This window comes from Colossoma macropomum, unplaced genomic scaffold (genome assembly GCF_904425465.1).
Source record: "Colossoma macropomum unplaced genomic scaffold, Colossoma_macropomum, whole genome shotgun sequence".
NCBI classification, from domain to species: Eukaryota; Metazoa; Chordata; class Actinopteri; order Characiformes; family Serrasalmidae; genus Colossoma; species Colossoma macropomum.
Genome location: NW_023494794.1, coordinates 8825204 through 8837954, shown reverse-complemented (window position 1 = coordinate 8837954; position 12751 = coordinate 8825204). Strand labels below are relative to the sequence as shown.

Below are 12751 nucleotides of genomic sequence, written 5' to 3'. Positions count from 1 at the left end.
TATATATATATATATATATATATTCTGTTGTGTTTGGTGCCCCCTGCTGGACAAAACGACGAACCACAGTTTAACATCCAAGTCTAAACACGCACTGGCAGACCGCCTGTAAACAGAACCACATTTATTCATGCGAATCAGTAACAAGACAGTGAATTCCTGCCTTTTTTGCTTTGATCAGACTTTCTCTGCTCCACCCATTTTATTTTTAAACCACTGCAGTGGTGCTGATAGGAACCAGACGTGCACCTCTAAACTCTAAGTTATTACAGATTACAATTTTTAAAAATCTGTGGAATTCTCCTTTGATTGTCAGAATGAATAAATTACATGCAATAGTTCAATAACAATGACGAATTCTTTGGTTTATTTTACGTGTTTAATACATCTGATAAAAGTCAAGCGAATGTGTAGCTAAAACAATAAGGCCTGCTGGTCAATGCCATAAAATAAGAGGCAGGTAAGCAGTTTGCTATGTGAATGTTGTCTATGCTGCAAACACAACCTCCCTGTAGAGTCTATAGTAGATCTCCAGTTGTGATGGATTATTATGAGGCAGATCTGGTCGCCTTGACAACAACAGAGCTGTCGGTAGCCAAGGTGCCAAAGAACTCCACCATGAACTTGTTTTTCAGTTTGTGACGGAAGCAGATGTACCTCACGCCGGGCCCGTAGCCGGAGAACACATGAGAAACCTGCACACAGACACACAGTATGGGTTACTGTAGTTAGGAGGTATTACATCAACTCCATACAAGCAAGAGGAACATCCAAAAACAACTCTGGGTGCATTTTTTTACCATCTTGCTGTATTTGTATGGACATTAGTCCACAAAAATAAGACAAAATGACCCCTCAAGAAGACCGTAAGCATGTACGAGTTTTAACCATTCCAGCTATTTGAAAATCAGTCTTTTTTAATCTTAGCTAGCTGGATTTAGTGCATTATCTTTGTGTTTAGTTTGAATTAGTGATTTTAACATGAGTTCAGTACCTGTATATTAGAATAATAATATCACTGTGTGTGTGTGTGTGTGTGTGTGTGTTACCTGTTTCCAGTTGTGTGAGTAGTTCTCCAGGTTCTCTGTGGGGCTGCAGGTGTGCTCTTTAATGACCGTCTGTCCGTCAGCAGCCAGCAGCTTCACATTAAGCTCATAAATAGAGGCATGAAGCTGACTCTCCTCATACCTGCACACACACACACACACACACACACACACACACACACACACACACACATATACACACACACAGACACACACATACACAAAATTTACATGCATTAGTAACACTCAGGAAAAATATATCTTAGCTGATATTATAAAAAAATACTGTTTATCAAACTGCAACTGTATTCTGGATATTAGATTAATTTAATTAGTACTTCATTCTGGATCACAATTTATTAGAATTTTATTCTGAAAATTAATTTTATTGGATTTTATTCATTTTATTAAAAAATCATACTCAATATTAGTGAATTAGTATATTATTCTGGATAAATATTTCATTAGAATTTCATTCTTGATGTTAATTTTATTAGAACTTCATTCTGAATGTTAATTTATTAGAACTTTATTCTGAATGTTAATTTTATTAGAACTTCATTCTGAATGTTAATTTATTAGAACTTTATTCTGAATGTTAATTTTATTAGAATTTCATTTTCAATAGTAGTTCAATTAATACTTCATTCTGGATATAAACTTTATTAGACCTTAATTAAGGATGTTAAACAGCTTTTTCTGCCAGTTCATTTGCTCACCAATCATAGTGAAGCTGCTCGTGTTCTTTATTACTCTTCCTTGTAAACATGTAAACAATTTTTAAAGTTTAGAATCACTGTTCATAAGTTTGGAAACTTTGTTTTCAGTAACGTAACACTTTTGTTGCAAAAAATGCATAAAATCATTTTAATACGTTAGACCTGTAGTCCTACAACAAAGAAGTGCTTTCATATGATCGAGAACATTAATTCGGTTACTGCACAGTGCCTCTAAACCTCGGAGCTGTAGTGCAGTCTTATACAGAAGAGTCATACTGAATAGGAAGGCCGCTTCACTGTGATTGTGTGATCACTAAATGCTTGCAGCATCACTAACTGAAATAAGGCAATGAAAATGCCAGAGTGTCTCAACTGACCTGCTGGAGGATTACATCACTTCCTTTTAGCAAATAGCCGTTATGTTAATAAGACGTTATCAAAGATACAATCCATTGTTTTGGGTAAGAGTTACACATTCCTTTCTTGAGCCATTCTAGTTGGAGAAAACATGAAATTTTAACGTTTCCTGATTCACGAATGTTCATCATGAAGCAAAAGTAATTTTCCATTTTTTTGAAAAGAGTTTTTTTTTTTATTTAAATTTTTTTCATAGTGGCTGTACTGGCCAATGTAAGTCAATGGAAACAGACTTATTTGGGGTCATTTCTTTTAGTCCATTCATCATTAAATTTACATACAATGTAAAGGGCATCGGGAATTTTCAAAAACTGAAAAACAAAAATAGAGATACAAGGTTTTCTTCCGACAACAGCAATATGCGTTATCTGAATACATGATTAAACAAAACATTCTAAGATGAATGTGGATATTTGCATATATCTGTATATTGGAATAACTGCGCCCATTCTTAGTAAGCGTTTATGACCTACCAGTCCTCGACGGCTATGTCTGGCTGAAAGTTGTCCAGTAGCTCATCCCACAGTCCCTCAGCCTTCAGGTCAATGCGCTGCTCCATAGAAAACCACCTGAGGAGGAACACAAACACCACATCAGAACACCAACACACCAATACTATAACAGTAAACCAAACCAACACCTCCATCAGATGTGAAAGACCACAGTTGTGGACCACCGGAGAGTGTTTGAGTGGTTTGAGCCTTATAGCCTTAGTATTTAAAGCTTTCATCTTTGAGAGAGAGGAGAAAATCAAGCTGCTTCAGATCTGAAAACATTCACAGGTGTTTCTGTCCATCCTTCCACTGTGAGAAGACGACTCAGCGCTGTGGGTCTGAAAGGATGTGTAGCTGTCAAGAAGCCTCACTCAGAAAAGGAGACGGACACATCAAAACAAAGAAGCTGAACAATGGACTGACCACCCTAGAGTCCAGACCTCAACATCACTGAATGTGTTTGAGATTATTTGGATTGTGAGAAGCAGTGAACGCTAAACCAATTTCTAAGACTGAACTTTAAAGGTGTGGAAAAACTGAAAGCAAGTCTCCTGGATGGAATGTAAGACTGTAAACACCAAGTCAATATTGGGACTGTGTGTTAATGCATTCCTTAACAGAGAAGCAGAACAAACAGGTCCTGCAAGCTCCTACAAGGCAAGCCGAGGCAAATTTACAAAGCACCTTTACAATCAACAAGTGCTATCAACAGTGCTGTATACGAGTTCAAATGAAATCTAATCGAGCAAATAAAACTGACCTAAAATTAATAGATAAAATGTCAGAAAAGAAAAACAGGCACTAAACAAGACAGAACGCAGAAAACACAAACACAGATGGACAGGCTAAGGAGGACAGAGGAATAGAGGTAGAGGAAGGGAGCCTGAGGTCAATGATTAAGTGGTCAGTCTGTGAGAAAATGGTACCATTATCAAGCTTATCTGAGTAAGTTGGGTATCATCAGCACTTCTAGAACGTGGTATTTAACCTCAGTGTCCAGCACAGTGTTTTTCAAAAAACACCCACTAAATCTAGTTGAATCAGCTGGGTTTGAGCAAGGAAATCACCAAACTGCGAGTTGAGGACAGTTCAGGACCCCCGTTCTAGAACAACGAACAACTGCAAGTTTCATAAAAAAAGACATGTTTAGAGCCTGTAAACAACCACAGACTAGATAATAGTCGATTAGGCTGTTATATTATTAATGAAATGTTAACCAGTTTCTATTTAATTAGCTCATTTTTGTAGACAATGAATTAAAAAGTCATTACACTCATATTTACTAAAAAGGTCCATATTCAACATTTTTCTTAAAAAATATGCAGAAGTGTGTGAACCGGAAGGTCGCCGGTTCGATCCCCTGAGCCGTCAGTACGCGACTGAAGTGCCCTTGAGCAAGGGCTTAGTGCCCCCTAGGGTGTGTGCATTCACTAGTGTGTATGTGGTGTTTCACTGCACGGATGGGTTAAATGTAGAGGTGAAATTCCCCTCTTTCAGACTAGTGAACACACACTTGAGCACACTTGCCTAGAGCAGTAGGCAGCCCTATCCATGGCACTCGGGGAGCAGTTGGGGGTTAGGTGCCTTGCTCAAGGGCACTTCAACCATGTCTTGTCAGCTCAGGGGATCGAACCGGCGACCTTCCGGTCACAAGGCTGGTTCCAGCCCATGACTGCCCCTAAAAAACACCCCAAAATGACAGCACTTTCTTGATACTTTTGAAGAGAAAAATGCTAAAGTTGCAGCAAAGATGCTTAAGTTGAAGCATGGCCAACTTTATGGCCTACCTTTAAGCCTGAAATCACAAATGGGTTAAATAGTCGATCCCACCCTCGTGTTCTCCACCCATCCATCCTCACCTTCACCCACCGCTGTGACCCACCTGAACTGCGGCAAATAGCAGACCACCACACCCGGAGGAATACCACTGGTGTCATATGGCAAAACTTCTGTGCTGGTGCTCCAACCTGAGAAATCACCTGAAACAGAGAGACACAGTGAGAGCAGCAATGCACAGAACAGAGGACATCAATACAAATACACAGCGAGAGTGTGTAGAGCTGCAGAGAATCAGACTCAGAATCAGACTCAGAATCAGACTCAGAATCAGAATTAAAATAGTTTATTAGGAGCACGATTTTGTTTCAGTCGCCTGATAACTAATGTGGCCATTTGGATTGTATGATATGTGACAAATTTCCTCATCACTTTATGTCATTTATGGCTTCTGGTCTTCCATAGTCTTTACCTGTCGGTTCAAACTGGGGGGGCTGGTCAGGACTTGGAGGGATTCCTGTAACTTCCCGCTCTGGTGGAGGAGAGCCGTGACTCACACCTGGACACAAACACAGGCAAAATGAACATTCATTAGGTTCTGCTGACAAAGTGAAACGCCCAGGAATAACAACCCCATTGCACAACCACCTACTCACACAATCACACTCTTCCTCAGATGAACATGCTAAAACTGCCAGTGTAAACATTAAAGAAAATTATATTAGTGTAGTAGATTAAAAACTAATTAAATTCTGTTGCTATTTTAGTGAACCATTCCTAAAATTGGTAATGGTATTACTATGATTGAAAACAAAAACAAAATAGATTTTTCAGTGTAAACCATTACTTTAAGTTAGTCAAACTGCAATTATCTGAGCAATTTATAGGACTATAGATTTAAAAAATATATTAAATAATAATATTTGTTAACTGTTTTTTAGTAACAAATTCCAGACATTATTCAAATGAATTATTACTATGACAAAAAAAACTAAAACTTTAAAAAAAATTAGATGATTTTTTAGTCTAAATGAAATTATTAATTAGAAAAATGAGAGAAATTGGAAACATTTTTTAGTGAATAATATCTATCTATCAATCAATCTATCTATATATCTATCTATATAAATCTATATATACATTTATATATACATTTATCAATCTATCTATCTATCTATCTCTCTCTCTCTCTCTCTCTCTATATATATATATATATATATATATATATATATATATGTAGATAGATAGATTGATATTATTAGATATTATTGTGAATATACATAGATAGATATTAATGTGTATATGTACATACACATTGTTCCTTTAAAGTTCCTTTAGCCAAAAACTAAAATTATTCATTGCTTCTCTTTGACTAAACAAAAATAAATTAATTAATTAACAAACAAGTAAATAAAAAAAATAAATAAACAAACTTTTTTGGTGAATGACTCTTAACATAAACAGGCTGTAACTGTGTGAAACTCTATCAGTGAGGGTCTCTGATAGAGTCTTTTCTCTCCATGATAGGCGGGGTTGCGGGGACATGATATGATTGGTTGATATTATTTTGCCCCGCCCACTGGTGCAGAGAGTTTTAAAGGCGGCCAAAAGTCATTTAAATTTCATGTAACATGACAGGAGAACCATATTTTCCCCTTCAAATGACACGATATCGTACTTAATATGACCAAGAATATGAAATAAGAAGGTAAGAGAAGCCCTGTTTCGTTCAGACTGACTTACGCTACTTAACGACAGCAGCTAACATAAACAGTTAAGCTAGCGAGCTCAAACAGTGCTGTTTTCTCCAAAACCACAAAGCTGCTAAAACTCAGCAGTTATTTAATGCAGCCTGACGACAACCTGAACTAAAACAGCCTTTAATTCAAACAGTATCGAGCCGTGTCCTGAAAACTGCCGGATAATAAACTGAACTCAAACTCCAATGCAGAACATTGTTAGCGAGCTTAGCTAACTTAGCAATAACAAAGCTTGAGTTAACGTTACTGAGCGAGTAATGGAGAAAAACCGACTATTTCCAGCTGGAACATCTTCTATTAAACGCTCATTTGTCCGAAAATCACAGCTGCAGCCAGCCTCTTGTTCAAACGTTCCCGTTCCACCTTAAATGGTGCAGAAGTTAATGTAACTGCAGCGCCATTTAAGGTGGAACGGGCAAGTTCGAAGCGAAAGCTGGCGAGTAGGAATCGAACTTCAGCCTGGTGGAAATCTCTCCTTAAATACCGTCCAGCAGACGTTAGGACAGCTATCAGAAAGGTAAACACACGATTATACGCGGTCTGATACTCTGACACTGACCGTGCGGCGCCGGGTTCTTCAGCAGATTCCGCCCCAGGGGCTTCTTCTCGTAGACCGCCTTCCAGTCCACCCTGTCTGGCGTGGGGACCCCGTTCGCCCTCAGCTGCCAGAGCTGGTCACACTTCTGCTTCCATTCATCCGCCATCGGAGCCCCTTCCCTGCACCCAGTGCTCTCAGTGTGGCAGAAGCAGGAAGAAGCCAGGCTGGGAGCTCTGCTTTATAACTGCTGCCCCACCCGTCTGAACTGGATTACAGCATTTGAGCGTTTCAGCACTGCGTGTCTTTCACAATCACTGTGATAATCTGTGGTGGGTAACTCAGTTACATGTACTCAAGCAGGCTTTTGATTGCTTTGTGCTTTCCTGAGCACTTTCAGATGGTTCTTTAAAGGTTCTTTCGTAAAGAAAACGGTCCTATGGAGAACCATGAACACTCTTGGCGTGATTACATCATAAAATCAAACACAAAAAGTAATTAGGAACTATATGTTAATGAGTGAAAAGTAGATTACTGCCTTGCTTTAGTACACTCACACAGTTCTTCAAGGGTTCTGTGTAAAGAAAATGGTTCTGTGTGGAACCATGAACACCCTTGGTGTGATTGCATCATAAAATCAAACACAAAAAGTAATTAGGAACTATATGTTAATGAGTGAAAAGTAGATTACTGCCTTGCTTTAGTACACTCACAAGGTTCTTCAAGGGTTCTCTAGTAAAGAAAATGGTTCTGTGTAGAACCATGAACACTCTTGGCATGATTAAATGGTTCTTCGCATCCTGAAAGGCTTCTTCAGATTGGAGAATGTGCTGTAGATACTTGACATCATAACAACAGAAGAACCCCTTTTGGTGCTATCTAGAAGCCTTTTCAAAAAGTTTCTATTTAGAACCATCTACAGCACATTCTCCATCAATCTGAAGAACGCTTTCATGATGCAAAGAACCACTTAGTCATGCCGAGGTTGTTTGAATGTTCATGGTTCGACATAGAACCATTTTTTATTACTAAAGAACCCTGGAAGAACCATCTTTTTTTTTATAGAGTGTACTTAAGCAAGCCATTAATCTACTTTTCGCTCATTAATATATATTTACTAACTACTTTTTATGTTTGATTTCATAATGTTAAGCTGTTGACCACATCTGTACTGGTTGGTGATTGGTCACCTCACTGACTTCTGAGGGTCATCGCTTTGTTTTAGGCCGAAAGGATCCAACAAAATGAAGAGTAAAGCCTAAACTTCAGTTCCTATGCTGATGTCCGATGTACTAAGAAGTTCTACGGCAGTTCTGTAAGTTACCCGGTGCTAAAGTAGTTTTTTGAGCTCACATTTTGTTCTACTCAGTTTGTTTTCTCTGAAAACTCTTTAACTTCTACTTAAGTCCTTATTTATCAGGAGTAATAATATTTTTTTTATTTTTACTTGAGCATTGAACTGCTCTGTACACCTTTACACCTTTAAAGTGAAGCGGTCTGTATTGACCAGGGAATATTTTGGTTTTTCTGTCTGAATTTACATACGTAAGACACATTATTCAGTAACTGCATGAAATAACTGTAAATTTTTATTTTATTTATTTATTTTTGGTAGAAGCTCCCCTCAAATTAACAGAATGTGTTTTATGATCATATTACTATATGCTTACAATTTACAACTGAAAGCCAAAAATCTTAGATGCTCTTTGTATTATTTTATAAAAATAATTTTTACAGAGCAGATCACTGAAGAGATGCCATCTGTTTATAGTTTACAGCCCAGATTTGTGGAAAAATGGGTCGACTTTCAGTAGACAAAAAAATGTGAGTTCAGCTTCTTTTATTATAAGGGTTTAAAATGACATCACCCATCTATTTGACTGGAAAGAAGACAGTTACAGCCTCATATGACACCGACCTTTTGAATGTAGCTTATGAAATATGAAAGTTATGAAGAATATGACAAAGTGTGTTTTGGAACCAACCGGTGGTCTCAAGGAGTTGAAAACTACACTGGAAAAAAAATTCTCTGATTATTCAAATGTGTCAACAAAATATTTAACATCATAATGTGTGAACAAAATATTTTACATAGACACAGTTGCCTGTATGACGAAGTAGGTTGAGTTATTTTCTTATCTTCTTTCTTTTAACCCCTGAAATGCCCAGGGCCCACCGGCCGGCCCAAAGTTGTATTACACACTTCTGTAACCTGGGAGCGGCTAGAGCTGTTTGCATTGAAGTCCCCGTAGTTACTGAATAATAAGCCTTAGTGTGGACTAGACCTGGGTTTTAGAGCCATTAACTTTACTAAAGAACCCTTGAAGAACCATCTTTGTAAAGGTTGTGCTAAAGCAAGACAGTAATCTACTTTTCACTCATTAACATATAGTTCCTAATTACTTTTTATGGTTGATTTCATGATGTTAAGTTGGTGACCACATGTGTGCTGCTTTGTGATTGGTCACCCCACTGACATAAAAGATCAATTGTAGCATATGTAAACTAACCTGTAGACAGTATAGACTACAGAACCTCCTCCCTTTACAGCTATAAAGATAAGCAGAGTACAAAGTTCAGTCTATACCAGACCTATAGACTCAGTGATGCACATCCAATCACTTTTTTCTTTTCTTGCACAGTTAAGATTTTTGCATGATAAAATACAAGAAAAAAGAACTTTCAGTCTGAATACAAATATACAGATCAACTATGACTAAATATATAGAGTAACGGTTAGAAATGGCATGACACGACACAAAAGGCCTCTGTTTATTACCATTTTATTACCAAACCAGTCCATGCTTGTGCACTTCTTAGAACTGCTGATTCATTCTATTGAAACAGTAAATAGTAAAACTAAAGCAGGCAAAGATAAAACTATTTCAATACAGCAAGTAAAGGCAAAAACTAGTATGGATGCAAAATGCATGATTTTACACTTAAACCTTGCAAGCACTTCTGTCATTTTTGCCCACAGAGATGATCACCTTTGCTGTAACTTAGTCTGTTTATTGATATTCACATTAGCCTACTGTGTTTGCACACAGAGGAATTAGACCTCCGCATTTAACCCATCCGTGCAGTGATGCAGAACACTAACCATGTGCAACTTACAGACACACTGAATGAGCCTTGCCTAGAACCCAGGAAAGATATCATTAATACAAATAGTGCCATTTACAAGTAAAAATAAAAAAAATAATAATTTGAAAACAATAAAAACAATAAAAAAATTTAGCTGGCTAAACCTTGTGCTGTACACTTTAAAAAAGATGGTTCTTGAAGGCTTCTAGTAAAGAAAATGGCTCTGTATAGAACCATGAACACTCAAAGAACCCTGTGCATGTTTAATTGGTTCTTTGCATTGTGAAAAAGTTCTTCAGATTGATGAAGAATGTGCTTTAGATGGTTCTACATAGAACCTTTTTGAAAAGGACTTTATATAGCACCAGAAAGGTTTTTTTTATTGTTACGATGTCAAGCTTGTTACAATAGAAGAACGCTTATGGTTCCACATGTAATGTTTTGAAAAGGGTTCTATACAGCACCAAAAAGGGTTATTCTCTCACTACGATGTCAAGCTTGTTGCAATAAAAGAAATGTTTACTGATGGTTCTACATAGACTGTTTTTGAAAAGGGTTCTATATAGCACCAAAAAGGTTCTATGTGGAACCATCTACAGCACATTCTCCATCAATCTGAAGAACCCTTTCATGATGCAAAGAACCCTTTAATCATCTGAAGAACCCTTTCATGATGCAAAGAACCCTTTAAGGGAGCATTTGAAACAGGGTAAAAGATGGAAAATGTGCATAAATGTGCTATAGATGGTTCTCTATAGAACCTTTTTGATTTTCTTTACTAAAGAACTGCTGAAGCACCAGCTTTTTTAAGAGTGTATAAAGAAGCTCTAAATATTTATATTTACATTTTCTGTCAACTCGTATTACTCATGAATATATGTCATTATCATTGTTACAACAGTCTTTTTTTAATAATAGTAGCCAATGTCGCCTTATAGAGATCTCTTTTTGTGAAGTTACATGCAATTTACATGAAGTTTATGCTCTCTTTCAAGTTTAGAATGGTCAGGATGTGGCTTTAAGCTGGTTATCGGTGATTTGCCAATAGTATAGTATATTTCAACGTTTAACATGTTACAACTGCTTTATACAACTATCATCTGCATCATAAAAACAAATATTCCTGAGAATTCTTTGCCTGTGTAAACACACACTGTCTAAATTTGGTCAGGATAAGTTATCAAAACTACCACTGTAATATTATTTACTGGGCAATAAATGAGTGGGATGTTTCAATTCACCACTCAATAAATGTTAAACCATTAACCCCTTAAAACGTTTTATTACACACTTCTATAACCTAAGAATACCTCCAAAAAGTGTGCATTGAATCCCTATAATTACTCAATAATAATGAAATCAACCTGGAACATTAAGGGGTTAATCTAACAATAACCACTCATACACACTAAACAGGGCTAAATAGATTTGAGTCTTTATCCTCTAAACACAGCCCTATTTGCTAGGCCTGGGTGGGAGAATGTGTCCAGTCAGTGTTTCATATCAGTGCTGTTTTTTGCCTTATTCACTTCGACTCACCACTTGGATGTGCGTCACGCCTGCGTTACACTAGTGGCTGCAAAAGGTTATGAAGGGGTCAGTGAGGAGTGGATTAGTCAAACGGTACACACCTGTGCTCGGCAGGTTAGCCTCAGTGAGCTGATTAGCTATCACTGAAAATTTTGCAATGCAAAATGTTTCTTTCAACATAAAGTACATAAAAGTACATTTGTAGGTAATTAGTAATGGCCTTGGCTGTATATTGTCCATAAACTTTGTGTAGAGTTTATTTTAGTTGTTTTTAGACATGAACTTTAGCATTGCTGCTAGAAAACAGCATAGACCAACGTATGTTCTGTTTTGAATGCTGGTATGCTGGTTTACCATCATTGGTGACCAGCTAAACCAGCACTAGACCAGCATAATCCAGCATAGACCATTTTTGTCCAGTATGGAATTCTTGCTGGTCTGTGCTGTCTTATTCAGCAGGGATGCTGTAAGTGATGAAGTTGTATCAAAACCCAGAAACACGAATATTATGGTCCTTTTTTGCTATGGCTTATAAACAGCTTTGTTCACCATTTTGGGGAAATTTTTCCAGAATTGCATCAGGTGTCCAGCAAGTTCTGCTGCTTGTTTGGAATGAAAATCTGTGGCCACACCAGCCCTTGGCGGATGAGATTAGACACCCCTGTTATACAGTAATAGAACTGCTTAAGATGGTCTTTGGGGATTTCCTTGAGGGGAAGGGTGAGGCCAAGTGGACAAGGGCTTGTCAAAAGAAGTACTGAAATGGGTGGTCTGTGTTCATTTTGCTCATTGGCTAAGGGCGTTTCCCTCAACACCCTAAACAAATACTTCACAGGCACTTAGCAATGTGATTTTTTTTCCTCCATTGAAAAACCTCAACAAAAAAATAATGTATTTAGTAAAAAAAAAGAAAAAAGAAAAAAAAAAATTCAAATTAGAATTATGCCAAAAACCAATACTGGCTGGCCATGCTCTTTTGGCCCTCGGGGGGACTGCATTAAAAACAGACTTGATTCTGTAGAGGAAATCACTGCATGGGCTCAGAACCACTTCTGAAAACCACTGTCTGTAAAAACAGTTCATCACTGCATCCACAAATGCAAGTTAAAACTCTAAACTGCAAAGAAGAAACCATATTTAAACAGGATCCAGAACTGCTGCCACCTTCTCTGGGCCTGAGCTAATTTAAAAAGTGTCCTGTGGTCCGACAAATCAACATATGAAATTCTTTTTGGAAATCATGGAGGCTGCGTCCTTGGCAAAAGACCATTCAGCTTGTTATCAGTATGCAGTTCAAAAGCCAGTATTCATGATGGTATAGGGGTGCATTAGTGTGCATGGCATGGGTGACGTGTACATCTGTGAAGGCACCATTGATGAACATGTT

General features: G+C 37.6%; 1 protein-coding gene across 1 annotated transcript; it reads right to left on the bottom strand.

Annotated features, from left to right (window-relative positions):
- Positions 1-365: 365 nt before the first annotated feature.
- nccrp1 (P1, F-box associated domain containing) lies at positions 366-7017 on the bottom strand. Its single transcript, XM_036580079.1, has 6 exons — positions 6772-7017; positions 4925-5011; positions 4559-4655; positions 2656-2751; positions 1050-1188; positions 366-695 (listed from the first exon to the last, which is right to left on the bottom strand). Exons 1-6 carry the CDS (start codon positions 6914-6916, stop codon positions 549-551), a joined length of 711 nt encoding a protein of 236 aa, XP_036435972.1. The 5' UTR covers positions 6917-7017; the 3' UTR covers positions 366-548.
- Positions 7018-12751: the final 5734 nt, after the last annotated feature.

Bases quoted from the DNA above. Each gene is read 5' to 3' on its own strand.
- nccrp1 (XM_036580079.1), bottom strand. From the start codon at position 6,916: ATGGCGGATGAATGGAAGCAGAAGTGTGACCAGCTCTGGCAGCTGAGG. The intron at 5,012-6,771 runs GTCAGTGTCAGA...GTTTGTGTCCAG, and splicing joins GAAGAACCCGGCGCCGCACG to GTGTGAGTCACGGCTCTCCT. The intron at 1,189-2,655 runs GTAGGTCATAAA...GTGTGTGTGCAG, and splicing joins GACATAGCCGTCGAGGACTG to GTATGAGGAGAGTCAGCTTC.